This window comes from Letharia lupina (genome assembly GCF_014066315.1).
Source record: "Letharia lupina isolate WasteWater1 chromosome Unknown contig_3, whole genome shotgun sequence".
Classification (NCBI taxonomy): Eukaryota; Fungi; Ascomycota; class Lecanoromycetes; order Lecanorales; family Parmeliaceae; genus Letharia; species Letharia lupina.
In genome coordinates, this window is record NW_023502972.1 from 847,424 (window position 1) to 873,650 (window position 26,227).

At 50.6% G+C, this 26,227-nt stretch overlaps 8 protein-coding genes across 8 annotated transcripts; 6 read left to right on the plus strand and 2 right to left on the minus strand.

Annotated features, from left to right (window-relative positions):
- Positions 1 to 743: 743 nt before the first annotated feature.
- HO133_007165 (uncharacterized protein) lies at positions 744 to 3,275 on the plus strand (the record flags this gene model as incomplete). Its single annotated transcript, XM_037298058.1, has 9 exons — positions 744 to 991; positions 1,051 to 1,213; positions 1,525 to 1,609; positions 1,665 to 1,704; positions 1,759 to 1,799; positions 1,875 to 2,090; positions 2,155 to 2,279; positions 2,336 to 2,721; positions 2,786 to 3,275. The coding sequence occupies 9 exons, from the start codon at positions 744 to 746 to the stop codon at positions 3,273 to 3,275; spliced, it is 1,794 nt and encodes a 597-aa protein (XP_037156693.1).
- A 1,078-nt stretch (positions 3,276 to 4,353) lies between these two features.
- HO133_007166 (uncharacterized protein) lies at positions 4,354 to 5,947 on the plus strand (the record flags this gene model as incomplete). The annotated part of the gene is made up of 3 exons (XM_037298059.1): positions 4,354 to 4,481; positions 4,883 to 5,017; positions 5,074 to 5,947. 3 exons carry the CDS (start codon positions 4,354 to 4,356, stop codon positions 5,945 to 5,947), a joined length of 1,137 nt encoding a protein of 378 aa, XP_037156694.1.
- Positions 5,948 to 6,302: 355 nt separating this feature from the next.
- Positions 6,303 to 7,668, plus strand: HO133_007167 (uncharacterized protein; the record flags this gene model as incomplete). Its single annotated transcript, XM_037298060.1, has 2 exons — positions 6,303 to 6,356; positions 7,330 to 7,668. The coding sequence occupies 2 exons, from the start codon at positions 6,303 to 6,305 to the stop codon at positions 7,666 to 7,668; spliced, it is 393 nt and encodes a 130-aa protein (XP_037156695.1).
- Positions 7,669 to 7,803: 135 nt separating this feature from the next.
- On the plus strand, positions 7,804 to 8,399 carry HO133_007168 (uncharacterized protein; the record flags this gene model as incomplete). The annotated part of the gene is made up of 2 exons (XM_037298061.1): positions 7,804 to 7,937; positions 8,255 to 8,399. The coding sequence occupies 2 exons, from the start codon at positions 7,804 to 7,806 to the stop codon at positions 8,397 to 8,399; spliced, it is 279 nt and encodes a 92-aa protein (XP_037156696.1).
- Positions 8,400 to 9,321: 922 nt separating this feature from the next.
- HO133_007169 (uncharacterized protein) lies at positions 9,322 to 10,688 on the plus strand (the record flags this gene model as incomplete). Its single annotated transcript, XM_037298062.1, has 3 exons — positions 9,322 to 10,275; positions 10,327 to 10,475; positions 10,520 to 10,688. The coding sequence occupies 3 exons, from the start codon at positions 9,322 to 9,324 to the stop codon at positions 10,686 to 10,688; spliced, it is 1,272 nt and encodes a 423-aa protein (XP_037156697.1).
- Positions 10,689 to 17,705: 7,017 nt separating this feature from the next.
- Positions 17,706 to 18,978, minus strand: HO133_007170 (uncharacterized protein; the record flags this gene model as incomplete). Its single annotated transcript, XM_037298063.1, has 3 exons — positions 17,706 to 17,865; positions 17,930 to 18,737; positions 18,795 to 18,978. The coding sequence occupies 3 exons, from the start codon at positions 18,976 to 18,978 to the stop codon at positions 17,706 to 17,708; spliced, it is 1,152 nt and encodes a 383-aa protein (XP_037156698.1).
- A 1,539-nt stretch (positions 18,979 to 20,517) lies between these two features.
- On the plus strand, positions 20,518 to 21,544 carry HO133_007171 (uncharacterized protein; the record flags this gene model as incomplete). Its single annotated transcript, XM_037298064.1, has 4 exons — positions 20,518 to 20,661; positions 20,837 to 21,112; positions 21,182 to 21,190; positions 21,236 to 21,544. The coding sequence occupies 4 exons, from the start codon at positions 20,518 to 20,520 to the stop codon at positions 21,542 to 21,544; spliced, it is 738 nt and encodes a 245-aa protein (XP_037156699.1).
- A 344-nt stretch (positions 21,545 to 21,888) lies between these two features.
- Positions 21,889 to 26,199, minus strand: HO133_007172 (uncharacterized protein; the record flags this gene model as incomplete). Its single annotated transcript, XM_037298065.1, has 8 exons — positions 21,889 to 23,526; positions 23,586 to 24,406; positions 24,974 to 24,990; positions 25,040 to 25,112; positions 25,164 to 25,697; positions 25,756 to 25,861; positions 25,926 to 25,967; positions 26,038 to 26,199. The coding sequence occupies 8 exons, from the start codon at positions 26,197 to 26,199 to the stop codon at positions 21,889 to 21,891; spliced, it is 3,393 nt and encodes a 1,130-aa protein (XP_037156700.1).
- Positions 26,200 to 26,227: the final 28 nt, after the last annotated feature.

Genomic DNA, 26,227 nt, shown 5'->3' on the forward strand with positions numbered 1-26,227 from the left:
TATGATCAAGAGACAGACGCCAGAAGAGAAGGCGGCGCGCAAGCCAAGAAAGCGAATCGCATCCTCCGCTTTCAAGGATGCTGGAACTAAGGCAACGTGAATGATCATCAGCGCACTCTCGCAATACCATGTTCTCTGGGTTACTAAACCCTCACTCTAGAATCGCTCGAAGCGCATCAACATCGCCCTTCCCAAGACTGCCCCCTGGAAATACGCAACAAGATATACAGAGAAATGCTCGGGAACCCCCTCATACACCTCAGATACCCGTATGATGATGGTTTTGGCATCAGAACGAGTGAGCAATTGTATCGTGGAATGATCTAGGAAAACGAAAAGGGGCGTGGAAGCCTTTGGAGACTTGATGTTTGTGAGGCGGATTGCCCGGAAAACGAAGAAGACGAAAGAAAGGCATACTCCAATTTGGATGGCTACGGCGAAGAGGTTTTTTGGCTACGACAGCACCAGCGGTGCGACGATAGCTTGGACTACCAATATGACCAGGATTTTATATATTGCGATCATGAGACGCTCCCTCTCCGCATTCTCCGGTCCTGTAGGCAGATATACAACGAAGCCAACCACATCTTATGGGCGACGAACACCTTCTCCTTCAAGGACAGCATCACATTCAAACGACTCGTGGGGCCACGAAGCCTCAATCAGAAGCGTACGCTGAAGAAGCTTCGCTTTCAATGGATTAGGCCATGGACGAGCACAAGGATTGGACTAGTTCTTTCAACATGGCCATCATCCAATCTCTTCCGGGCCTCCGGCATCTGAGATTACACACCGATTATGGCTTGGCATTGGAGGACTATGACCTTCTGAAGAATTGGTTTACTAGTCCCTACTGTACTAGCTACGTCGAAAGCCGAGAGAAGATTGCGAACCTGACATTGACCAGCGTCGAGGTTGTTGTCAAGAACCCGGCTTGCACAGAGCGCAAAAATCGCTATGAAAATCAGTGGTTGAAAGGAGAGAGAAGAGAGTATGCCGAAGACTCACGCAACTTGCTCTTCGATCCCAGTTGACCTGGGGTCTACGTAGATGGAAGATGAAGGAGATGTATCGAAAGGAGTGGAAGTTGAACGGAGATCAAGAACTCAGTGGCTGCCAGTGTCCCCCACCCCCAATCGACCTAGTCCAAGCACTTCAGACTAAGTTAATTGAGTCGACAGCCATTATGAGGTTGCCTATAGGCATGAGTAAGGTAGGCATAGGCACTCAGAGTCCAGAGCCTTTCACCTTTCTCTCGTTTCGCCTGCCTATTCCAAAGCACTTTGTTTGGCATTTTCTCAACGGCAGCGCTGGCAAATCATAGAAGCCCATTCACAAACAGACATCTCCCAAAACTTTTCGCTCTACTTGCATTGACTTCCAACAACAGAAGCCGAGGCTGTGATCATGTCTTTGACAGCAGATCAATCCGAGAATATCTGGCACTATCTCGGATTGTCGTCTCATTCTGCCAGATCATTGCGCTTTTATCGGCAGTAGTATCCTGAGATTCCATCTCTACAGCCGGTGAAACATCAGCTGGCAACATTCTCCTCTCCGGTCACACTTGATGACATGGTAGGTAGCATAAGCGGCGAAAGCTGCGCTAGTATGATCTGCGCTCAACCAGACCCGCATACTCTATGCATGACTAATGCTGCAAGTCGTAACGGTTGTGTCTCAGTTCCGGCTGTCAACCTTCGAGTACGCCATGGCGAGCTGAAAAGGAGAGGAAGGCTGACAAAGTTGACAACTCAGCATGTCTCTCTTGTCGTCCGTGGGCAAGCTCGACTATATACGTACGCTCTTTACAACCCAAATTTTACACTCTCGAGACTCGACTGCCCCGCAGCTAACTTTATATTTACATTGAGCAAACAGAGCGATGGCGAATCTCGCCGAGATAGATCCTCCCATGACACCCACGTTCAATCCTCCTCCAGGACAGCAGCCCAACTTTACAGACTCTCCTTCGTCACAGCATCGGCTGGTGGCAACAGGCGTACTGTGCCTGGCTTTTGCAATCGTTTTCATATGCGCGCGAACTTTTGTGAAGACGTACATCATCAAGAAGACACAAATAGAAGATTGTGTGTCCCTAAAGGGGTCTTAGCCCTCTCAGGAGACCTTTTTTTTCCTAATACTCTGATGCAGACGCGCTCATATTCGCCGGGCTCGCTTTCGCTGCATTCGTAGGAGTGGCCGTGACTGCGGGGAATGCTGGACGGGGACGACATCTAGGGGATGCATCCAACGCAGAAGCAATGCGCGTCGTAATGGTAGTCTACCACAGACTACGACAGACTCAATCCGCGTTGGTGACCCCTGATATCAGCTCAGCAACATAGTCGAGATCCTCTACGGCCCCGCAGTGTTCCCAGCCAAACTCTGCGTCCTGATGCAGATGCTGCGAATCTTCCGCGGCACAAAGAAAGATGCCGTTTACTGGGCCATCCTCATCCTGGTCTGGTCGAATTTCGTCTTCTACGTCACAGTCACCTTCTGTTTCATATTCGCCTGCGTACCGAGAGCCCAGCTCTCGAATCCGATGTTGTTGGGGACATGCGTGACAACAATGGATCCATACATATTGGCGACGTCTGCAATTAACATTGCAAGCGATTTCTCGATACTTTTCCTGCCAGTCTTTGCGGTCTGGAAGCTGCAGATAGCGTTGAAGAGGAAAATGACCATTTCCGCCGTATTTGGTACCGGGCTTTTGTGGGTTCTTCCTCGCTACTGCGTGCCATCGGAAGCGCTACGCTGATGAAGTCCATGAATATAGTGCCTGCATCTCGAGCATCATCCGCTTGGTCTACAGCGTCCACCTCACTCTGGCAACAGACAGGACCCGGGCCACGGAGCCAGTCTTCATGTGGGCGTTTGCGGAATTCACAACCGTGATCCTCGCAGGTGCCATCCCTACAATCCCGCGCTTGATTCAATGGCTGCGCGGGCATAAAGACTCGCCCCCTTACGTACAAGCGTACCAAAAGCCTTCGAAACCTTCTTATGTCACGATCAGCAATGGGTTGGCTGATGTGGAGGCTGAATATCCAGGGAGGGGAATGAATATTGTGAAGGCGACGCGGAAGAGCTATATACCGCCGGAGAAAGACGTGGAGCGGATGAGCTGGGGATACGAAGCTGAGGCTGAGCTGGACATCTTTGGGAAGGGCCCGTCTGCGCAGCAGAAGAGTGGGTGGGAGGCGAGAGAGGAGATGGACGATGGGTTGTTGAGGCCTGTGAAGATGCAGACCTGCTATATCCCTTGAGATGATGCAAGATAATACCAGAGTTGTGATGTGAAGTAATGTGCCCCGCAATGTGTACGTTTTTTCATGTATTCTCTAATGCTTGGTCCACTGTAGAACGCATCTATCTCACCCACATATGCCCTCTCGGTCAGCTTCCTCATAATCATGCCCTTCCCGGCCGCCCTCACAAACGATATATCAACCTTCGCAGCAAGAACGTTCTCTCTCGGCATTCCCTCCTGACCATGCGGCACCAGATGAGCGAGCGCTGCCTACTCAGGTTTTGAGACTATTGATACAACGACCTCCGGAGTGCCGAAAGATGCATGAGTCGCAATGTCATTAATGCAGCACGATATTTAAACTTCATCATTCGAGTGAGGGAAGTCGCAATGGGTTCGGGTAAAGATGATTTCAGCGAAGGTGTCGCCCCACCGTTTCTCCTTGTACCTTAGCATCAATAGTCTTCACTACAGTCCAGATGCAGGGCATAGCAGGCCACAATGGAGATAGAGCCCACAATCGGCGGATTCTACCCTTGGTGATAGGAGATAAGCTTGCCTTTTGGAGCATCGCAGTCGTTTAATCTTTTGTTCCTTGGCCGCCTCAGCTTTCTGGCAGTCTGGCCTGATCAGCTACACCCTTTCACTGGCAATCGGCGCATTAGTTGCAAAGAGAATTCTCTGTGAATATGGCAAGGCAGAGACGAAGCCACTTCCAAGAAAATGGAACGTCTGGGAGGTGACGATGTACGCGCTTCAACTTCTCGGATGAGAGAGTGTGAGATGAAAGGGTGCAAAGATTTTATGAATTGGTAGTACAGTCGATGAGTAATAAAGCCAGAAGGCTTGGATGTGGTATCAATTGACAATCTCTAATTAACAGCTAGACTCTAGAGTCGCACTTGCCGTGCCGTGCATGAGATCCCTGCTGCAGATCCTTGTTTCAAACATTCCAGAGATTACTTTACTCGATTGCATTTGTACTTCCTCATACTCATCCTCTGTAAACCGCTCAAAATAGATTCATATTGCTCTGAGAACCCCTTTTTATCTTGTCTGGGCATCTTACTTTCCTGATGAGCGCATCTTGAAGCATGGCAGCGGCAATGCCACAGACCCCTTCGTCTGGCGGCCCACGTACTGGGCAGACCGATTGGCAGTTGGATCCTCCACGCATCGATCAGGATGAGCCGCTTGGAGAAATCGTGAGGCAACTCTCAGTGTGAGCCCGCCACCCTTATCTCTCATTGCATAGATTCCTCAAGTCGCGAAAGTATTGTCGTTTCCCGCAATGCCACATGTATGCGTCGGACTCGAGCTACGATAGTACATTATTTCAAGATCAAGGGAATCCACTTTGCTTTGTATGACACCATCAAGCGTGACATTTATCAACTGCAACATATCACGCCGGACTTGCACTCTGAAACAGGAGAGCTAGGCTGCAACACTCGGAGCATCAGATCGACTCCTGAACGGCTGCCCGACCGAATGATAAGCACATCTTATGGGCCTTTACATATTCAACTACAATCAGGAGGCACACACCCCGCGTTGGGGTACTGTGCTTTGAGGGTTCTTCCATACAACAATGAAGAATAGTGATAGCTGACTCTTCAAAAGATATTTCATAGATGCTATCGAAGCGCCTCATACATTCGAGCAACTAAGGACGGCATCTGTGGGCCACATACTGAAGCCCCTAATCAAGTCCCTCTCTGAAAGCTGTCATCATCCCGACATCGTATCTGCTTTGCTGTCAGTCAGTCCTTAAACACCATGCAGTTTCCATCAATTCTTAATAAATAACTCAGGATACTAAAATGCCATTTCGCCTCTGGTGATCAAGATGATCATGGCATCAACGATACTCGAGGCCACGCCTGCGAGATTGTGGCTTGGAGGTTCTTGACACACTTGTCAGCGGCCGAGCTAATTGACTATCTTCTACACGAACTTCCTCCAGTCAGCTTTGATCCTGAAAGCTACGATGGGGTTGGAACCCATCCGGACAATGGAGACGCCGCCGAGCATGCTGCACTTCTCTCGGGACGAGACCCTTCAGCTACGAGTACACGAGGCAATACCAGAACATCCTCAATCGCGGAGGAGGAGCCAATGGCCTCTTTCGTCGGCCTTAATGCCCTTGAAATTGCGGCAGTGGCAGGTGCAAAAAAGTTCCTCAGCCAAAGAGTTGTCCAGAAGACGGTCGACGATATTTGGAATGGTCATATCATATTCTGGGAATCTTTGAGTGTACACAGCAAGAAAAGGGCAAAGTTTTACAACAAGGCTCGAGCGGATCCATATTGCAGGCTTCGAGTACCCAAATATCAGAAAAGCTTCGAGGCTCTTTTCTTTGCTCTGTTCCTTGGCCTATATTACGCAGTGCTCGTGGAGCGAAACCCACACAAAATCACTCCTGTCGAAGCCCTCCTGTACATCTGGATTGCTGCATTCGCCTACGATGAGTTCGGAGAATTCAGAGATGCTGGGATTTCCTTTTACGTGGCAGACTTCTGGAGCTTATGGGACATTGGTATCATTGGTATCGGTGTAGCCTACATGGTATCTAGTGAGTCATTATATTGCCTCATGTCCAGTCTGAGTGATGAGCAGGTCATGCCAGCCTCTCGCGATGAGCAAGGCGAAGCGGCAAGACAGACTCCGCCATTGAGCGACAAGTAGCTGACTCATTGCCGAAGGGATCATCGGCTTGACGAGAGATAGTCCGGCCATCACCGACGTATCCTTTGACATACTATCTCTCGAAGCTCTATTTCTGCTTCCTAGAGTGTGTTCCTTGCTATCCCTTGTCCCGTTCTTTGGGACCTTGGTAGGCTGCCATCCATTGCTTGACTCTTGGGGCCTGCGCTGAACTCGCGGAACAGATACCCTGTCTCAAGGAAATGGTATGCTTTTACATTCAACGTGGGGGTTCAGAATCGTCAGGCTGACAGCAAACCCGGATCAGACCACAGACTTCGTGAAGTTCTTGGGAATAGTGATCATTTTGTTCTGCGGCTTTCTTACCACGTTTACCATGCTTGCACGAGGCGACTTTACGCCTAGTCAGGTGTTATGGATCATGATAAACGTAGGTCCCCGATTCCTTCACTTGCAAAATCCAAGCTAACCATGCAACAAGGTCTTTTTTGGGTGAGGCTTGGACGAGTCCATATTGTCTGATCCAATGGCTGACTCGGAAGTCAAGCTCTACCTCGACCGGATTGTAAGTGGGAAATGCAGTGCCTTTCCGTTGGGCAGATCGCGGCATTTGCAGCGTCTGCAGCGTCTGCAGCGTTCGCAGGATTCCAAGTACTTACTGACTGAATCTTCTTGGCGGGCAGTGAAGTTGCCGACCAAGTAAGTGTCCCGATCAAGCAAATCGCGGTTTTCCAAGACAGGGGTTTAAGTGGCAAATCGCAATGCTGATTGGTCAACGTTTCTAGATCTCGCGTGCGCTTGGACCGATTGTGCGCTAGCTCCCGTTTCCACATGCATTGGATTGCAGTCAGGTGGAAGCCACGCTAATAGAAAAATAGCTCATGCTCATTTTCATTATTCTTACCAATATACTACTATTAACATCTTTGATTGCCATTTTGAGCCAAGTCTTTACCAAGGTGCGTCCGCCAGCTCCCTAGCCGCGCGCACCGCCCTCGAGCGGTGCTATATATGCGGTTTTATAACTATGTATTGATCCGCGAAAGACCCTAGGGTCTGTATAGAGTATTACTGATTGATTTGATAGGTCATGGATCACGCCCGAGAGGAATACCTTTTTCAGTAAGCCTGTCGTGATGACCGTGAAGAGTTTCAGTTTCGTAAAGCGCTTATCGATGTTTCAGATATTCAGTGTTCGTGCTCGAGGTAAGAGAATTTTGCATATAATTTATGCCAGGTTTCTGAACCAGTTCAAGGCATCAGCGTCACGGCGGCTGACTTACTATTTTCCTCCCTTGGTATGTGTCCTCTGCACTGCTCAGTAACCTTGCCAACGCTGGTCGCAGAACCTCTTACCACTGCTATTGTTTCGACCGTTGAGACTCTGCGTACCTTCAGAGCAGATACGTTCGGCACGCATCGTGCTCTTGAAGATCACTCACGCTCCTTATATCGCCGCTATATGGGTCTATGAGGAGCTGTATGCATTGCGTAGCCGCTGGCAGTATTCTAAAAGCTCGCAGCAACGGATGCGATCTGCAAAGCGAGGCATACACACACATATGCCAACCCCACGGCCAGATTTAATGAGCAGATCCGAAGTGTCGATACCAAAGACACCGACCAGTGCCAAGCGCCCGAGTGCGCTTGGGCTAACGGACCATGACTTGGCGGCTACCCTGAAGACCATAAATGAGCGACTGGCCACTATGGAACGGAAGATTGACCAACTCAGCAGATAGGTAGTATTAGGCCTACAATATTGTCGCAACGGACATCTTTCGCGCAAGAAAAAATTGGCCTGGACATCGATTTGGTCTATCTCATGGAATCGGCCCATGCCGAGCGGCAGATTAACGAAGTCAATCAATTGCCAGATGCACATCAATTACTTCCGCACATATCTCAAGACGGCTTCTGGCAGAATAAAGGACATGGTGGAAATCAGGCAAAAGTATCAAGGCAAAGGGGCCTTCGAACAGGCCGATCTCAAAGGCTACGTGGCCACGCAGTAAGGCAATTCATATTGCAGGCGACGACTCCACAGAACAACGGAATACACCCGCGCCTTCGTACGTGAGGAGTCCCATTCTCATCCAATGCTTTGACACGGTGGGGCACCTCAGTTTCGAAAGGCTACGAGAGCCAGCGGAAGCTTTGGCTGGAATAGTTGAGGGATCTTCACTCGACTGTTCTCGATGCCGGAGAAAGAGACAAGATAGGTCTGCATGCACAACGGGGCGTAAGCGAATGAAGCGAAAAAGATTTTGGCCGTTGTTTCAAATTTTGAAGTGCTTGCATAATTCACGCGATTTATTCCTATTAAAGGTTAGACTTCTCGGACATGGGGTTTTCTGTGCATGCTGCACATCTCGACTCCGCCGAACCGGTTTGCGCCGAGAAAGACATTGCGCCGTGGCTATTTGTCAGCCTTTTTGGTCAGTTGTTGGAATGCTACATTGATGAAGAATGATTGATGATTGATGATTACAACGACGCTGACTTTGCCATGACTTCCCAGGTTGGCTATGGGTTGGGGGCCACATTGCCTGAAGGATCAGTAGGGAGTTTCGGGATTTCATCTTGCGGACAAAAAAGACGTTGCTACTCTGAAGGAGGGGTCACTTTACGCACTAAACCCAAAATGAGCAAGTGGGTAGCATGGGGCTTAGATCGATGATGATGTGCACGCATGTTCCCTTTTTTTCCGCTTTTCCTTTTTTCCCTTTATTTCCTGATGGTGGGCTGAGGATGCGAAATTGGAAGAGAGTCCGTCTGACTGTGTAATGACGCTAATTTTAGGCATAAATTACAATACGTGGTGGTATGATACATGGTACATACCCCTGCTTGGTACCTTGGCTGTGGGAATAAGCTAAGCTTTCCCCCTGTCAGGGTTCGGGATTTTAGCACTGGGAGGCGGTGGATGATGCATGGAGCAGGGATTGAGTCTTCTTAGCTTCAATTCGACCATCTCCTGCTGCTCACTTGATGCACCTCCATCTCTCGTTCCATTTTCCCATTTCCTATTTCCCCCATCTCATAGTTAAATGCTGGGCAGTGCCGTGTTTACTGGACTTCTGCTAACACAGTCTCTTGCACTTTGACACACTTCCTCATAGCGCCATTCTGCCTTGATCCCTTCACCTATACCTCTCAAGTCTTAACCCCCACACCCTTCACTGCCTGCCTTGGGCTACCACTACTTTAATACTTATTCCTCAGTCGCGCCTTCCAACACCTGCCAACAAACAACCTTCTTCTTACTTCAACTCCACAACCCAAAAATCAGAAGCCATATATCAAAGAAACTTTGAATTCTGCAATTGTTCCGCTCGCTCCATCTTGCCCTCGTAGGCACCTGCTCCTAATTGCCTGTCTACCGATATTGAACGATGAACCTCACACCACAATCAATGCGCTCACCTATGTCGCCCTATAACCAGCAGCCAAAGCAATCCTTCTCCTCGCAAAGGCGTTATCCAGCTACGCCCCAACCAGAGCCAACATCAATGGAGCAGCCCAACAGAGGCTTAGGAATCTTCGAGTGTCCTTTACCACAGCAACAGAGTACAATTCAAGAGCTCCCACCATCGCCGCAAGCATCAGACGACTGGTCGCACTCCTCGATGATGGAACAAGACTTCCCACAGACATCGCAGCCACCAGACATCTTCTCAGCAGCATTCGATCCTTTCTCCGGTTTTTCTACCAACGCCAACACTGGTATGATCTCTACACAATCGCCAGAAGCACCAGGTCTTGTCTTTTGCCAATCACCTCCAAGCACAAACATGCCTTCTCATCGGTCATCAATGTCTTCGTCTTATTCCTCACCAGTCCAGCACGGAGCCGAATACTACACGCCTAGGGTCAAAGTCGAGGACGGAAGCGAGTGGTACCCATCCCCTGGAAATGAGCAGGTCTTGCAGCGATCTTTGACCACTCAAGGAATTACGAATTACTCTAACGGCGTGTCTCCCATCAACGGACCTTCAGACGACTTTTACAAGAATCAGCCTGGTGACTGGGCTAAGCCAAACACCTCAGGCTATGGCAACGACATGAACATGATAGGCGAAGATACTCGATCGAAGTTTGACGCAGCACCCGTTTTGCCCAGTGTCAACCGCATCAAGAAGAAGCGCCAAAGGACCACCCCCGAGGAAGCAACACATGAGTGCCGTGTCTGCGGCAAACTCTTCAAGCGAAGCTACAACTGGAAATCGCACATGGAGACACACAACCCAGAACGTAAATATCCTCACCCTTGCACAGCCATGGTCGGCAACGCCCTCTGCACGAAGAAGTTCCAGCGAAAAACCGACCTGGACCGGCATTATGATAGCGTAAGCATTACTCTGCTCCATACTACATGCCTTGAGCTAATGTAATGACAGGTACATCTGAAAGCGCGTAATCACCGCTGCAATCTTTGTGGCAACCGATTCGCTCGCCGAGACACCCTCCGAAGACATACCGAGGACGGATGCCCCAAGCGATTCGAGCTTGGCTTCCGTGAAGGATCCGCCGCAACTCCTGCGAGATGGTCTTTTACGAACTTTCCAGCGCGCAGCAAATCCTACAACGTAGGAATTCCACACCCATCATCAATGGCACCTCCAATGTCGGCCGCACCAACATCAACGTTTCCGAATTACGAAAGGCCACAATTCGTCAGCAGCCCGATCCAGACTCAGTCATCAGTGTTTGCTTCGTGATCAATCTTGACCCTTTGTTGCTCCGGAATCCTACGAACTAGGCTTAGATCTGAACGTTGCGTTGGAGGTTAGCGGAATGGGCATTTTCTGAGAGCCAGTGCATTTCGGGGATGATTGTGCAGCAGAGGCTCGGCTGGCAGACGCATGACAGATGCGGTAGAGGCGTTACGGATTGGAATAATGGCATAATGGAATTTGGAGGGGGAAATCCTTTGGGAAGGCCGTCTCGGCTGTGTATGTGTTTCATGTTCGCAATGGTTTCACGGACGATGCCTAGTGCGGGTGGGGCTTGGATCTGCGCCCAGCTTTTTTTCTATGTCATCATCTGCATACTACTGCTGCTGCTGTTGCTACTCTGTACACGACTTCCTCTACGTTTTGACGAGTTTGCTATTTTTTACTTCTGATTCCGTGGTCAAGGATTATGCGCAATACCCTTTAGCAACATGCTTATGGTTGGATGGTATTCTTGGTTGGGGGGGGGCCAGAAATAGGCGAATGACATGATAGGCAAACTTTTTAGGGTTAAGAATAGTAGGAGCAATGCAACAATGCAATCTTACACTGTGCGCCCTATTCTTCTAGAAATACATCGGATGCACCCTCGGTGATAATTCTATCAATTGCAAGTCAGCAGATGGGCCTAGTAGGGAAAAATGAAGAACAAATCTCACTCATCTCCCTCGCGTGCGACCCTCATTCCAAAAGGGACGAAAGTTGAAATTTGCCTCAGGACGGAGTGGACGCAGGGACCAGGCCAAATGGGATTTTTAAGCGAATCGAGGCCATTCGGGCGTTGGCGTTGGCTTTTTGGCGTCGGTACCTGGCAGATGTCTTACACTGCATCGAACCAACGGGAGGGCGACAACTTCCCACAGATCTCTTCCTCGGGGCGCTTACGGAGTCCCCAAGTCGGAAAATCATTGGTCTCACTCTCACCAACATACTTTTACGAATCCTTCCGGGCTGAAGGACAAAAACAATGCATGCACGAAGGAATCCCACCTCCGTCCGGATGATTACATACGTCCAATGATGATGCCGTCGCATCTGCCAAACTTGTTTGAGGCTGAACGCATGCATGCATGCGTGCGTGCGTGCGTGCGTGCGTGCGTCCGGGTGGGGTAAAAGCTCTCTAGATTCGGTTCTTCACACGTGGGATGAAGCACGGTACCCACCTTTTTACTTTTAGGTACCTTGTTCAAATGCTGACCGCATGCTGCATGTAACCCTAAATGGTTCTCCTTTCGGGTTGTAACAAAAAACCTCGTGGGACAAAGGCAGCTCCTAACCATGTGTGGTAGGTAGGTCGTCATCGTCCAACGGAATTTGCCAGGACAACAAGCGAGGGATCCGCATCCCTGGTTGCGTGGTGATAGCATAGCCTAGCTTCGAACCCGTCTGGTGAGTTCATGGTACGATGATGCGTCCGAGCCCACTGCGGACTCTCGGCTGAAACGTGAAACGCATCCGTAGAGTTGTGGTTACACGGCTGAGTGTCATTCGGTTGTTGCGGAGGGTTTTGGTCGAGGGTAGAGGAGGGGGGGGGAGGCAAAAATGAGGAGCGCGTGAGAATGGTGGGCTGTGGGATTTGTGGGATTTGGTGGAATGTAAATTCGGTAGATGGTACGTGGGGAAAAAAATGAATGTAATAATGTGGCAGTCACGGTCCGTAGAGCGGAGGGGTATGCGGCGAGGCTGAACGGGAAGCGCTGGCGCTTCCCCAGGAAAGGCACGGAATGGGGATATGATTGCGGCGGCGACAACAACAACATCATCAACATCAAGACTCAAGGGCGACGATGAAATCAAGTATGCTTCTGCATGTTTACGAATCATTTGATTGGTCCTGGAGGCGTTCTACTCGAATGATCCTTCCGAGCGCCTTCGTCTCTCGTATCCTCATCGGGAAGGGATGCAATCTCCGCGCCTGCTTACAAGGCTACACCACGCACTTGGCTTTCCGTTATCAGTCGTATGATCAGATGATGCCAATTGGAGACTGATACAGCCATCCATGCTCACATCCAATTTTGCTCCCTATGACAAATTCCGAATAGGATGCGCAAAGGACCTTGCTGCCAGCGGGAAGGCGTCTGTCAACTCGTCCAGACCTTCGAAATTTTGCGACAGCACATGTCCTGTTGCGGAGTCTCCCGCCTTGTGCAACTGGGCAAAACCCTGCTCGCAACTCCCTTGCGAACTCGATGCTTTTTTTTCTCGTGGTCGATCCCCAAATCACCATGTCATCAAGCGGGTGTCGCTGAAATTGCTTATCAGGCCCTACCTTGGCTAAACACTGCCCTGCAGTAACGCTACAACGCTACCATTAAGTGTGGGGATTAGGTTGTCGACAACGTGAACTCTGAATTGTAAGAAGAAGAAGAAGAAGAAGCGGACTTTGACTTTCCAATCTCCCGGGCTTCGGAAATGTAAAGTAAGGTAGATGATGCATAAGGCCAGCATTAGCAGGCTTCATGCCTGCTCACCACTTGAGGTATCAGGCTGAATGGGGTAATTATAGACTCGACATCAAACCATGTCGGAAGCTGCATTTCCGTCCAATCACATGATTTGAAGATTGGAAGATTTTCACACTTTGCAGCATCACGCCTGACCGTTGCAGCAGCATGGAAGTAGGCAAAGGGTCTGCCTGTACGCTACGGAGCACTCCTATCATACACCCTGTGCATCGCCGATTGCAACATGGTCCACTACACGGAGAAGGGCACCGAGTTTTACCTCAAAGCGGACTCTAAGAAATTGCGCAACGGCGAAAGCATGCAGAACATCTGACCAACGCCCAACGGGACGAGTGGTAGCGCTGTCATCACATCTTGATATCGATCTGATAAATGCGTACCTAGTTATCATCAGGTTATACACATCCACTCCAAATCGGATAAAGAAGAACTTGTTGGCCGCCGGTGAAGATGGAGGCTGGGGGGTTTATTCCCATTAACTGCGGGGTTGGATGTCATTGCTACATGTTGGACATCTAAAACAGGCTCCTCCGAAAGATTTTGAGAGAAGAGAGTCCCGCAATCATCCCGGTGATTGGCGTGGGTGAATGTGAAGACACGATTGGTGGGTGGGAGATAGAAATAGCAGAGGGGAAAGAGTTGGTACTTCGCAGAGAGCAAAAGAAAAGGCTTTGCACCTAATCTACGTGTCTGATGTACCTAGTAGGCTAGTGCTAGTGACAGAATAAGGTAAGGCTACCAGTCTGTCTTGGTCGAATCGGCTTCCTCCGTATTGGGATTGAGATGTTGGTGGCAAGCGGGAAGAAGGACACGTGCAGCCTTAGTCCTACCTTAGCGTATCATACCGTTTCTTACAATACACTGGTAGTGTGAAAGTATTGCTGACAGGGGGGCTGATGATCTGGTACACGTTTCAGGTTTCCTGACTGCCGAGGGGGTGGGCTGAGAACAATGCTGCTGTCAGTTCATTGGCTTCCAGATTGTCATCAGTAGCACATGAATCATCGGGCGGTGCCTACCTGCAGGAACGATGCGGATGCCTGCATGTCCCCCACGGATGCTATGCTCACACTACCACGCAAATCGTTTCAGGTTCCTGGCTCATGAATGAACGTCGGCTTTTTATCACTACCAGACTGCTCTACACTTCGCATGTCGACCAATCATCTGACACCAGTCTACCACTTGCGGGCGAAGAGTACATTCGCCATCCCAACTAAGGATATGTCCGCCACTATCCCTCCCTCACCGACTTCTAGGACCCTTCTCGATCGATGTCGATGAAACGTGAGATCAACAGCCATCGACCTTAACCAGGCAACTTTATCATAGCTCCCTAGTCTCTACCCTAAAGTGACCTCAGCTGCCAACATCAACATGAACATTCTCATCCTTCGCCCACACCGCAGCGACGGAAACCAACAATTGGCTTGTGCGCTGATACGGCAGCGAGCACGACATATCCAACACTGGCTTACTGCCTTCCCGAACCCTAATTCTGATACGCTGATAGCTTATTGAGTCCGAGGTTCAAATTGAAAGCCGGCGCGTGTCCCCGCAGTCAGACACGGACCGTCTCAACATCTTCAGCTGCAGTCCTTGATCACAGAGGGATAGGAATAGAAAATCATACCTACTTGGCCCCAACAAGGCGATACAACCGCAATTTCGGCGAGTCGCAACAATTACCCTTTTGTCCTCAAGGCTGTTAACAAACTTTGCGAAAGTGCCCCTGGTCAGGAACCACGTGAGAAGAGTGCCACCAGCATGCTGATCGGTCGAAGCTTGCTACATGCCACATCGGAGAAGATCGAATCAGCGCTTTTCCTACCCCTCCTTTACCGCTCACACAAGTCTGAAACGTATGTACCCTCCGGTACAAACAGGCGTGTCGATCTGCAGCGCCCGGCATTGCACAGACTGTTGATCCGGAAATTCGGCTAAATATATACGCTAGCACCGCCGAACCCTACCTTAATCGTCGTCGTTGTTCCCCTCGGCCTAACGTGGGGTACGTACTCGTACTAGTACCTACCCGACTTCTTCCTCGTTAGTGGTTCGCGCAAAAAAATGCTCCAAGTGGTATGTACACCAAGGAGTTCTACAACGGGAGCGAGCATCTGCGTAGTCGAGCTCCCTCGAGTACGAGGGAGGGATCGTCTGATACCAGCCAGCCAGCCCCTTCGTTGGCGATTCCGAAAAACTCTAATGCTCCTTCGTTACCGCTTTACGAGATACATCAAAAACACGCCATTTTTCTTGCGTCCGAGGCACCACTCTGGCCAAGGTCTAACATATGGATCAGACTTAACAGTACCTGATACCAGGGGTGAATGCCGCTCAGTCTGGAGGTAACCATGGCTATTCCCAAGTACCGTAGCCAATAGGTCCAATTCGACGACGCTACTTCTACACGATACTACCTCACGAGGTCCACTTATTTGTGGCTACCGCAGGGCCTCATCCTTGGTCACGAATTGAGGAACCGGGCGTACCCGATGACGGCCCCCAACCGTAGCACCGGTACAACATGGAGATTTGGAATTCCTTGCGAGCTTCCAGACCACAGTTTCACCCCAAAATCCTCGGCCCTTCGCCAAGATCCATCCCGATGCCTTCCGCTAAGGGTTCCAAATTCTAGAACGGTACACGAAAAACTGTCCCAATTACGACGTACGGAGAAGGCTTGCGTCGTATAGCCCTCTGACTCTGTTCGCTCGAACTGCATCGTACTGCTCAACCGGATAGGGGATCTTTAGTTCTTGGCTTACGATTGAGATGCCGGAAGACGGAAAATTTATGAACGGTCAAGAGGGACAAGGCTGTCACCACCCGTTTCGGCCCTGTTGCCTTCGATACGAGACCTCAGATCATAGCTCATCACGATACGAGCACTCGCAGCGATCGAGCCTCTATTACAGATATACGTAACGATTGGCTCAAAATCGAGGTCACATTAAGTCCTGATAGCCCCAAAAGTCCACTCTTCCAGTACAGTTTTTCCGTGAGAATGCAAAACTGAATGTTTTGGAGATGGAGGGTGGTCTTCATGGCCATTATTCTCTCCCGAGGAGATTCTTGACTCGTTACTCTGCCTTCGAGCCTTTTCCGTTTTCTCGAATACCTAGCACTAGCTACTTTCGACCTCAGACCAATGATGAACGTTTTCTTTTAGCTACTTCTTTTAGTGGACAGTGCACGCATCGTGCGAGGGTTCCGCGCGTTTGAAATTATGCTGCCCATCCGAGAAAGTAAGAGTTGCGTTAAGAACCAACCACACAAGGGCCGATCACAGACCCAAGTCATGCATTGCGTGAAACCTTCCAGCGGCCGAGAAGCTTTTTGGACGTATAGCACAGCTTCTGAAATACGCATACAACCAGAAAAAGGCTTTGCACTCGGCATTCTGATCGGTGTACAGGCGTACCACACTCAAACACGGAGGCGACTCACTCCGTGCCAGAACAGTACGCAGTGTGCTGTTTCATGTTGCATCCACACCATGCAGAGTCATGCCGATACAGAACGCTTCTAGCCCGCTTGTGAACTTCTATGATGAAAGGCGCATAGCTAATGATCGAGTCACGAGCAAGATGAGCTTCTGCAAGGATATCCTAATCTTCTCCGAAGACAACGGTCGTAGGTAATGAGAACTACAGAGATTGCGCGCAGCCTGATTGACCTCTGTTTTTGAGTACGAGGGACCCTCCAATGAACATCCATGACTCTCCATCGTCGACGTCTAGCATGCGCATCCCGCTTGACGTCCTACAAACCACATCAACGTGCCTCGCCTGCGGAGGCATGCCCTTCAATGGCGTAAATCTACCCAGGAACCCCCAAGACCCTGCAAGAAACCAACCAAGATTCGAAAACTCACAGCCAGGACTTCGGCGCGAACCCTCAAAGCCATCGCCTTTGCCCTTGAGGGAGCGGGGCGGGATGTGGCGAACACTGTAACGTCGAACCAGATAAGGAACGTTCGATATCAAACGGGGGGGATCCTTGCGGAGCTGCGGCCCCCCCAGAACAACTACCGCGTGCGCCCCGCAGGCTGCCTTTTCGGCGGAGCGGCGGTTTCAGATGTTTGAGGATCGACCTTTCGGGCGGTGCGAGGGCTCGCAAGCTTGGACCGATTGCGGATCGGGGGGGCGTTGCTGAGGGAAGATGGATATCTTGGCGTTTTGGCGGGTTGAAGGGGTGGTGCGGATAGATGGATGCGTGATTTTGTGCAGTGGTCAATGTTTGGACTGGGGTCTTTGGGATGAGGTTGAGATGTGAGGACTGTAGGGGGAACGGTGCGGGTGAGTTTGCTGTGCGAGTCTTACAACGCAGAGACATTTTCAGTACGATTTAAGGGTATCTAAAGAGGAATGTTATTTCTATTAGGCTTCAATCTCATCGATTGACCATCATGGCATCTCCACCGTAGTCGATGCTATCCTTATCTATCTCGAGTCTAGTAAGGTCCGTCCGTAATCCGTCAGTCATTCTCGTTGAAAACTTTTCCGTCCTGTCGCCCCAGGCTCGCCCGCGAGACAACACCACCGTACGCACACCCACGATGCATGATGCTCAGATGAAGTCGTTCCCGCCAAAGCCTCCAAACGGATTCGGTGGAGCCCCTGCGCCGAAACCGCCGCCGCCGCCTCCTCCCGGAAAGCGTGGCCCACCTCGTCCCTGTGGAGGTCCGTCGCCGGGACCGATGGGGTCGTATCTCGCACCCGGTGGGACTCTGTAGAAGCACTTGTCAGCGAACGAGGTTTCTCGGATCGGTCGGCGGAACCGTAGATGCGTACTGTGCGTTGTAGCCACCGGCCCCGCCTCCTGCCCTCCCGCCAAACAGAGGATCGTCGAACGTAGGGTGCATGCCTCCGCCGCCGGGGCCGAACCCTCCGCCTCTCAAAGGATCGTGCGGCCCCAGCCCGGGCGGATACAGATCCCTCTCCCCTATATTCAGCGGCCTCCTCTCCCCACCTATCCCTCCTCTCGGTCTGTTGACTTCATACTCGTCCTCGAACCCCGGTGGTGGAAAGTCACCTGCTGGATACGGTCTCCGAGGCTCGGCAGCAAGCGGGTCATTGTAAGGCCGTGGTTGGGCGAGAGGAGGTAAGCGATCTTCGCGCAGAGGATCATGGGCCGGTGCACCTGCTGTCTCTTGTCCTGTTCCCGGTCGTCTAGCCCCATTCTCTTCTCTGTTCTGACTGGCGGCATGCGCCGAGTCCTCGTATCCCTCCTTCTGCAGCCCGGGCGCCACCTTTTGAAGGATATGGATCTTCAGCAATGACGCAGCGTCCGTTATCCGCCCCGCCGAGACGAAGTTTTTCCGTATCGACAAGGCTGCTTCGTTCGCCCCTTCGGAAGACGGCATCGTGAATGGGAATGAGGACTCGGTGAGGAACTCTTTGGGTTTGAGGTCAAAGGTGCGCACTTTGTCGTCCCCAATGGCCAGGCAGTTGATCACGGCTTTGGAGCCGAGGCGGCCGACTTTGAGAAGGTATTGGAGGGCCGATTGGCTGTGAGCGTACCGGAAGGCGTAGTCGTCGGATGTGGAGGAGTTCCACTGTTGGGGCAGGGGTTGGGCATCTGGGAGGTCTATCGCAGCTTCTGCACTGTCGTCAGTCTCTGCCAACTGGTAGAAAAGCTGTACTTCAAGGGGCACACCAATCTTGTGATCTTCCCCGAGGCCTACGAGTCGAAAGCCGACGGCTAGCATGCAAGCATGGCTCAGCAGGGCGATGGCGTCGTAAGGGTTCTTGAGTTGTGGCGATGATTCTTTGGGGAGGCTTTGGTACATGTATTCGGAGAGGTTCATGGCGCTGAAGACGTTGCCGGTGTTGATAGACATGATGGCGACGGAGTTGTGGAGGTAAGATGGATCATCAGAGGGTGATTATGGAATATAAAGCAGCTGTATGCGGGGTGACGCACAAGTTGATGCCTCACGGCTTGCTTTCGGAGTTTCGGTAGAGTAGAGTACTTTAGCTCACAAAACCCATTTTTGCTGTTTCTTCTGACTCCGAGCTCTGGTTCGAATAGATACAGCCTACAGGTACACGTCGCATTTATGAAAGACGCTGGCAAAGAAGTCTGATTCAGTCTAGAGTAAGCTGGATGGCCAAGAGATCTTCCATCATTTGCATGACATTGGGAGCCAAGCTCTTGTATGATGTATCTCCTTGTCCAGCATTTGGATTCTGAACCATGGTCTCAAAGATGATGACTTTTGCATGGGACAACACCGGTACTACTACCACTGCAAACACCATGACCTTCTGCTCTCCCTACAACGAGAGCAGCTGTTGCTTGCATCCTACGGAATCATAAATGCAATCCGCTACAATCCGCTAACACTTCTCTTGCAAGCCTCCACGATACTGCTTCGCTTGAACTGCATTCCCAGAATGCTTAAACCTTGAAGGCTGTTCTCGAGTCACTAATCGGAGCATGTTGCATGTGTTGATGCTCTCAACGTCTGCCCTCCTAAATTTGCAGCAAATCTTCTTACTTGCATACCCCACGTATGCTTAAGACCTACTCTGCTTTTGCTTCAACTTTCTCATTCGACCTGTATCTACCCTTCAGGACACTCCAGAAGCACTGGGACACATCTCTTACTTGCCTCTCCAAATCACACCATTGACCCTTCACCAGCAGCAGTTACAATGGACGGACACCGCATTCATAGTGTGCGCAGAGGTAAGAGCCTACGCCTTCAGTTCCTTGAAGAGTTGCTTACCCTCTGATAGCTTTATCACACCGGAACGAGATCAGATCTATTCTCAGCCGCACTGATTTCAGTCTTGTGGAACGTTGCCGCAACGCCATGGTTGTACTGCTCGCTCACCCCTGACTTTGATCCCAGCAAAACGGTCCTGACCGCTCGCCTATTAGAAAGGATTCTGGAGACCGAACATGGACGGCCTGTGTTCCGTCACGTACGAAATCTCAACATCAAGATCTCGTCTACTGAAGGAGACAATTCCCGACGTCGTCTCGGACTAGGCGTGTTGGATTTCCTTACTAGGCCTGTCCCATCGCTTCCAATGCTGAACTCATTCAGGTATGTATCCCTCCATGATGATGAAAAATGCTCGGCCCTCTTCTGATAAACAGTCGCAGATGGGAAGTTCCTGAGCCAATGCCGCAAGCACTGATCGTAGCGCTTTACAATCATCCAAGATTGTCTAATTGAGCTGCTCTCTTCACGTGCTGGGGTCTAAAGGAAGAGCGCCAGTACCTCCAAAACCTTGAGGCTGCTCCCAGCCTTTCAGAGCTAGCCATCGACTTTAGGCCGCGCCAATATGTCAAAGCAGAATAACTTGCGGAGCTGATGTTCTATCAAAAGAAGCTTCTTCTCAGGCAACAAAACGTGAAATCTTTGACCATGTGTATCAGGCACGAGGCCGATGGTCGCTTGGTTGACCAGACTGATATGGATCCACAGGAGCGGTTACCACGTATTGAACGGCTTTCTCTGGAGTGCTACCGATTCGATTCCGACATGAGAGGGCTACAGTTCCACTTGAGTGTACATAACCTTCGGAGCCTTACCCTGATTGCGTGCACAAATTGGCACCTGTTACTGGGGCTTCCTGTTTCAAGACGCTCTGTGCCTACCTCGCCTCTGGTCCCAGCTCATCATCCGGGGTCCAAGATGGAATACGCATCCATGGTCATCGGTCCCTGAACGCGTTTTACTACAGTCCTTTCTTTGCAAACGTCACGACTTCGAGGAGCTGGAATTGGAATCTCTGGGCGTTTCACGTGCAATTATTGGAGTGATCGTTAAGCGCAATGGGAGTACTATTCGAAAGCTACATATCCACAATCTCGAACAAGCGGTGTTACTCTGGCGCACTGACCAGCCAGTCCCGCAATGCGAGTCCAGTATTCCATCTCACGTCATCCTCAGCATTTGGAGCTACTGCCCTCACCTCCGCTCACCAGAGCTCGATCTGACTAAGACAGACATCACAGGGGTGAGCGAGCCACTTCACAGGCGCAAGATTTGAGTGTGACGAGGGAGCGATGGCTAACGTAAAGATTAGCACTCCGACGTCGCCAAGACCTTAAAAACCTTCATGACCTTAAAACACTTGCAGATAAACACCCAACTCAGTGCTCTCGCCATTGATTCGAACAACCCATACATGGCTGTGGTTCGAGTCCGCGATCTTGCTTGCGAGATTTGGTCCTACTTCCCCGAGACCTTTCGCGTCGTGACTCGAAGCCTCGCACGGAATGGGACACAGCTCGGGGGCAATTGCTCCTGGTTGGCGACTCGGAATTTTGATGATCTGGATATCGATGGGTGGGATGTTGAGATCGTCGATGAAGTCGCGGCGGCTGCAGAGAGGAAGCTGAGGGTCTGGGCCCGGGCCGTGGAGGTTCCGTTTGAACCAACCTACTGACGGGCAGGAGCGATTGCAGTGGGAGAAAGATCTTGGAAAGAAGGTTGAAGTGGCCGGAGCGAAAGCGTTGAGAGCGCTGAAATAGAAACTTTGGCCTTTTGATTTGCATATTGTTCGATTGGAAGCCTCTGCTCGACACTAAGAAGATTGCAAGACTGGAAACATCATTAAGAGAGCGAGCTACTCTTACATCAAGCCTTAGTCTCAATCAGCAGAGCGCACGCAATTAGGAGTGAAAATGCCCTCGAAATGGTTGCACGTGCCGCCCTTCAACTCTAGCGAGGTGAAGTGGCTATAGTAGCACATCAAGCAACGCTCGTTGTATGTGTTCCATCACCGCCGAGTCATCGCAAAGCCTCTTTGAATGGCGGTCTTAATGACACATTAGACATCGTCCTCTTCAGCCTCGACGTCACACCCAACTCCAAACTTCCTTCCTGCTTCCGAGATCCCTCTTCGCCAGTGATGGGAGCCACATTGACGTGATGTGCCCCTGTTCGCGTTCCAAACATCACCCGCGTTCCTGTCACACCTGGTTCCGGCTCTCGACGTGACTTGCGCCGCGTAATGGTGTGTGGTACCTCTTCCGGGGACTCGAGTTGCTGAACAGCTTTCGAGAAATACTTGCCGGAGTCGTGAGTCACTTCTGGTATGTGGTATGGGTGTCGGCCCAGGTCCAAGAATTCGATCCCCGTATGATCAAATTCTATAGACTCTTGGGGTCTCTCTTGTGTCTCTGGAACCTCAGAGGTCCTTAGAACCTCGATATGGGGCCTTGCTTTTGGCATTGACAGGTCTTTGGCGTGTAATGGCGAGTTTGGAAAGTCAGCTTCGGACTTCGAAGACGATGGTGGTTCTGGAGGACACCTGGAGCTTTGATGGCCAAGAGTCTCCTCTTCTGAATTGAGAGGTTGTCTTTCTATATCATGCAAAGCTCGACACCGATGCCGTTCGGCGCTCTGCTCGCCTTGAAACATATCTTGCTGTCCACTGTTGCCAGGTCGTTCAGGGTTTGGTGGGATCTGATTGCCTTCTTCATTAAAAGCCTGCGAGTTATTGTGCACGACATGCTGTGCTTGCGCGGTATCTTCAAGGTTTGTATCCAAGTCAGCTCTCCACTTTCTCTTCCCAGTTTCACTAACATTGCCGGAGGTTCTTTGAGTATGTACGAACAGCTGCTCTTCCTCTCCATCCTCGTCAGCGACAGCAGAATTGACCCCTCTGCGCTTTAGCCAGCCTTTGCGCTCTGAATTTGATGGCTCTCGGATTGCCTGGCTAGCATCTAGATGCCTGGTCGGGCTTTGGTGCAGTTGAACAGGATCCTTGATGACATCGTTACGTTGGGAAGGAGACGCTGTTTGGAACCGATCATTCTCTGTTGATGGGCGTGGTAGAGCGGTCAAAGTCAAGCCGGCCACCTTCTCAAAAGAGACTTTTCCCCTAGTCTTGATTGCGCTATGAGGTAGGCCATCCTCAACGGCGCCATCAGCTGTACCAAGCTTCATGGCTGGCTCATACCCTTTGGTTTTAGCAGGATTGCCTTGATCTTTCCGCCTCCTTGGGATGCCCTTCTGACCAACAGAGTAACGAGTTGGTGACAATCCAGCCGACAATTCAAGTTTTGGAAGAGACCGCCCTACAAAACAAGGAGTCTTCGCATGTCTAAGTTTCCGATTACGCGAGGTCTGCGGTATTTTGTTCGTGGATGACTCCAGTGTAATTCCATCGAAGCCGCTTCCCAATCTCCAACCCGGCGATTTCGTAGCTCTCGGTGTGATGGGTGGGAACTTGAAACCCTCTCGAGCCAGGATCTCTCGCTGTGGTAGGGTGATTTCTCGGCGAATCCTTGTCACTGGCTTCCTTATGTTGGCTGTTATTGACTTTCGGCCCCTTTCAAAACTTGGCGAAGTGGACGCAGGAAAGCCTTGTCCATCAAGATATTCATTCAGCAAGTCGATGGCGTTATCGGAATCGTACGCTTTCTGCTTAATGAAATTAGCAATAGACTGGGCTTATGGAATCACGCAAAAGGTGTTCTCACCGGAGCTTTCGCCGGTGGTGCCGGAGATTCTTCATGAGACGGAAATTTTGTCACAAGTGCGAGTTCGTTGACCGGTGCCCTTCGCTTTCTTCGCCTAATCTTCTTTATCTTTTCCTTTTCCTTTATCCCAACGTCCGCATCATCCTCACTGTGGTTCTCTCTAGGGTCCTCCTCACTGTCTTGCGTAGGCATTCGTTTGCGCTTCGAGGGGACTACTGAGGGGTGCTTCCTCCCAGGCTTATCTTTCAAGATTTCCCTGGAGGCAAGTTGTTCTGTCGAGGTATATGACCCATCATCGAGAAGTCCATCGAGCAGAGCTTCCTCGTGCATGGAATATTGAGTCAGAAATAAGGCGGAGCTGTCATCCCATACCGGCGTTACAGGCTTGGTTTTTTTTGCGTACGTGCGAACGACTTTTGGGATCTTCATCGATGCGTCTTTCTCATCTGAGCCCTTTGGTTCGGGAGATCTTAGTCCTTGAGTGTCTGGTGATGGGCTGAGTACTTGCTCGCCATCTGACTGATCGGGGATAGTCTCGGGTGGGTCCAAGAGACCTCGGCCTGAGCAGACGAATGGCAAGTCTTGATGGCCTGGTGAAGCTATCGATTGAAGCTTTGGGGCATCACCAGCCTCAACGGGCTTATAAGGCGGAGTCACTGTCTTTTGCATACCATGGAGAAAGCCATCAACGGTCAATTGACAGCTTGTGAATGTACTGTCTTGCGGTGCCTCCGAGCGTTTGGGTGTGGGAAACGGGCGCGTCGACTTCTTCAAACTATGGAGGAACTCTTGAACGCTCAGCGGCTGATCTGGGCTGATAGCTGGACATTTTAGTGTACCTGTTCGTAATGGAGTTCGGTTGGCTGAAGGCATGATCCATAGAAGTATATAAGTCAAGTGAGCATGAAATCGAAGGGAGAGGCTTCTTTGTTTTCATATCTCCGTTACGTTTGTTGAGTTTGTACGTATTTTGCTAGCGAGTAAAATGGAGAAGAAATATAGAGAAGGTGGGATGGCTGCAGATACGACTGACATTGGAGGTTGAAGTAGCCTTGGCGGTAGATACTCTCAACCGCGCTGAATTGGCGTGTTCATCAAAGAGCAAAGTACATTTCAACTTAGCTCTTCTGGAACAAAGTAAGATCAGAGCGGTCATCTCTAAGGTCATTAAATCTATGGAAAAATGTGTGCGATGATCTTGATGCCTGATCGTCGCACCACGAAATGCAATAGGAGACGTGAAGACGTAGTCTTGACCATACAACATTCGTTGATCCACCAAAGGTATTAGCTGTTGCACGGATGATAATGCCAGGTCCCAGTCTATTTGCTTTAGAGAAAGTAGTCAGGGGTTCGCCTTGAGACCATGGGTTCTCCCGCTCTTGGACATGGGTCAAACTGCAAGCTGCATCCTGTCAGTATGTGGCCGAGCCTGTGGCTTGAACGGTACTCACAAGGTATACTTCAGGTGCTCATCAATCTCCATTATTGCAGCCTGGTTTCCACAACGATAGCAGTAGTTCGGCGCTGTGAAAGGGGTTAGCACCAGCAAGCTGAAGAACCAGTACTAAGATGTACCTGAGAAGATAGTAACGACGTTTCTATCTTGACTCCAATTATAACCCTCCATCACAAGTTGATGTGCTCTCGCCACCAGAGTCAAGCCGTTGTTGTGATTGAATGCCTCTGAAATATCTTGTCCGAAAGTGTAGCCTGCACCTCTAGGGCTTATTCCCCAACCGCACCTGTCATCAGGGTCGCTCCAAAGCAGATCACACATTGGGCCCTCATGTGGCACTTCTTGGATTCTGTCCAGGGCTCTGATGTTGTCCAAAGTATCGATGCTTGGCGAGAGGCCTCCATGTAAGCAGAAGATTTGGTTGTCGATTAGAGCGGTCAGAGGTAGGTAGTCGAAGAGGTCGGTGAAGTATTTCCAGACGTTGGCATTGCCGTACTTTCGTAAACACTCATCATAGAAGCCGTAGACCTGAGTGATTTGACGTGATTCGTGATTGCCCCGCAGGATGGTGATACGTTGGGGGAACCGAATCTTCAGAGCAACAAGGAGGGTAACAGTCTCGACGGAGTAGTAGCCACGGTCAACGTAATCGCCTGAATACATACGCGTCAGCACGGGGAGAAAATTATTATACGGGGATCTGGTTGTCACCCATGAAGAGATAGTTGGTGTCGGGATTTGGTCCACCAATCTTGAAGAGCTCCATCAGGTCGTGGAACTGGCCGTGTATGTCACCGCAGACGGTGACCGGGCATTTCTTCAGCAAGATATCAGCATGACGGGACACCTGAAACAAATCTGGCTCTCTATCGTGTACGTACCACTGGTTGGACATTTGACTCGTCCTGTAGCACTTCGCGAGCCTACTCAAGTGCAACGTCAGCCTTGGAGCCCAAATATGCATATTATGCACCTCGAGACTCTTCGACGTACCCTATCACACAGTCTCTGCACATCGTTCTCCGCCAGCTGCTTGCAATTCATCAAGCTTTCTATCCACCCATCCAGTGTTGGTATGGACGCGGGCTCTGTTGCTGGCGAGAGTCTGTGGGGCTCTGGCAATTTGCCTATGTCCACGTCCATCTTCGAATCCATACTCGCTTCAGTTCGAGGAGGTCAATGA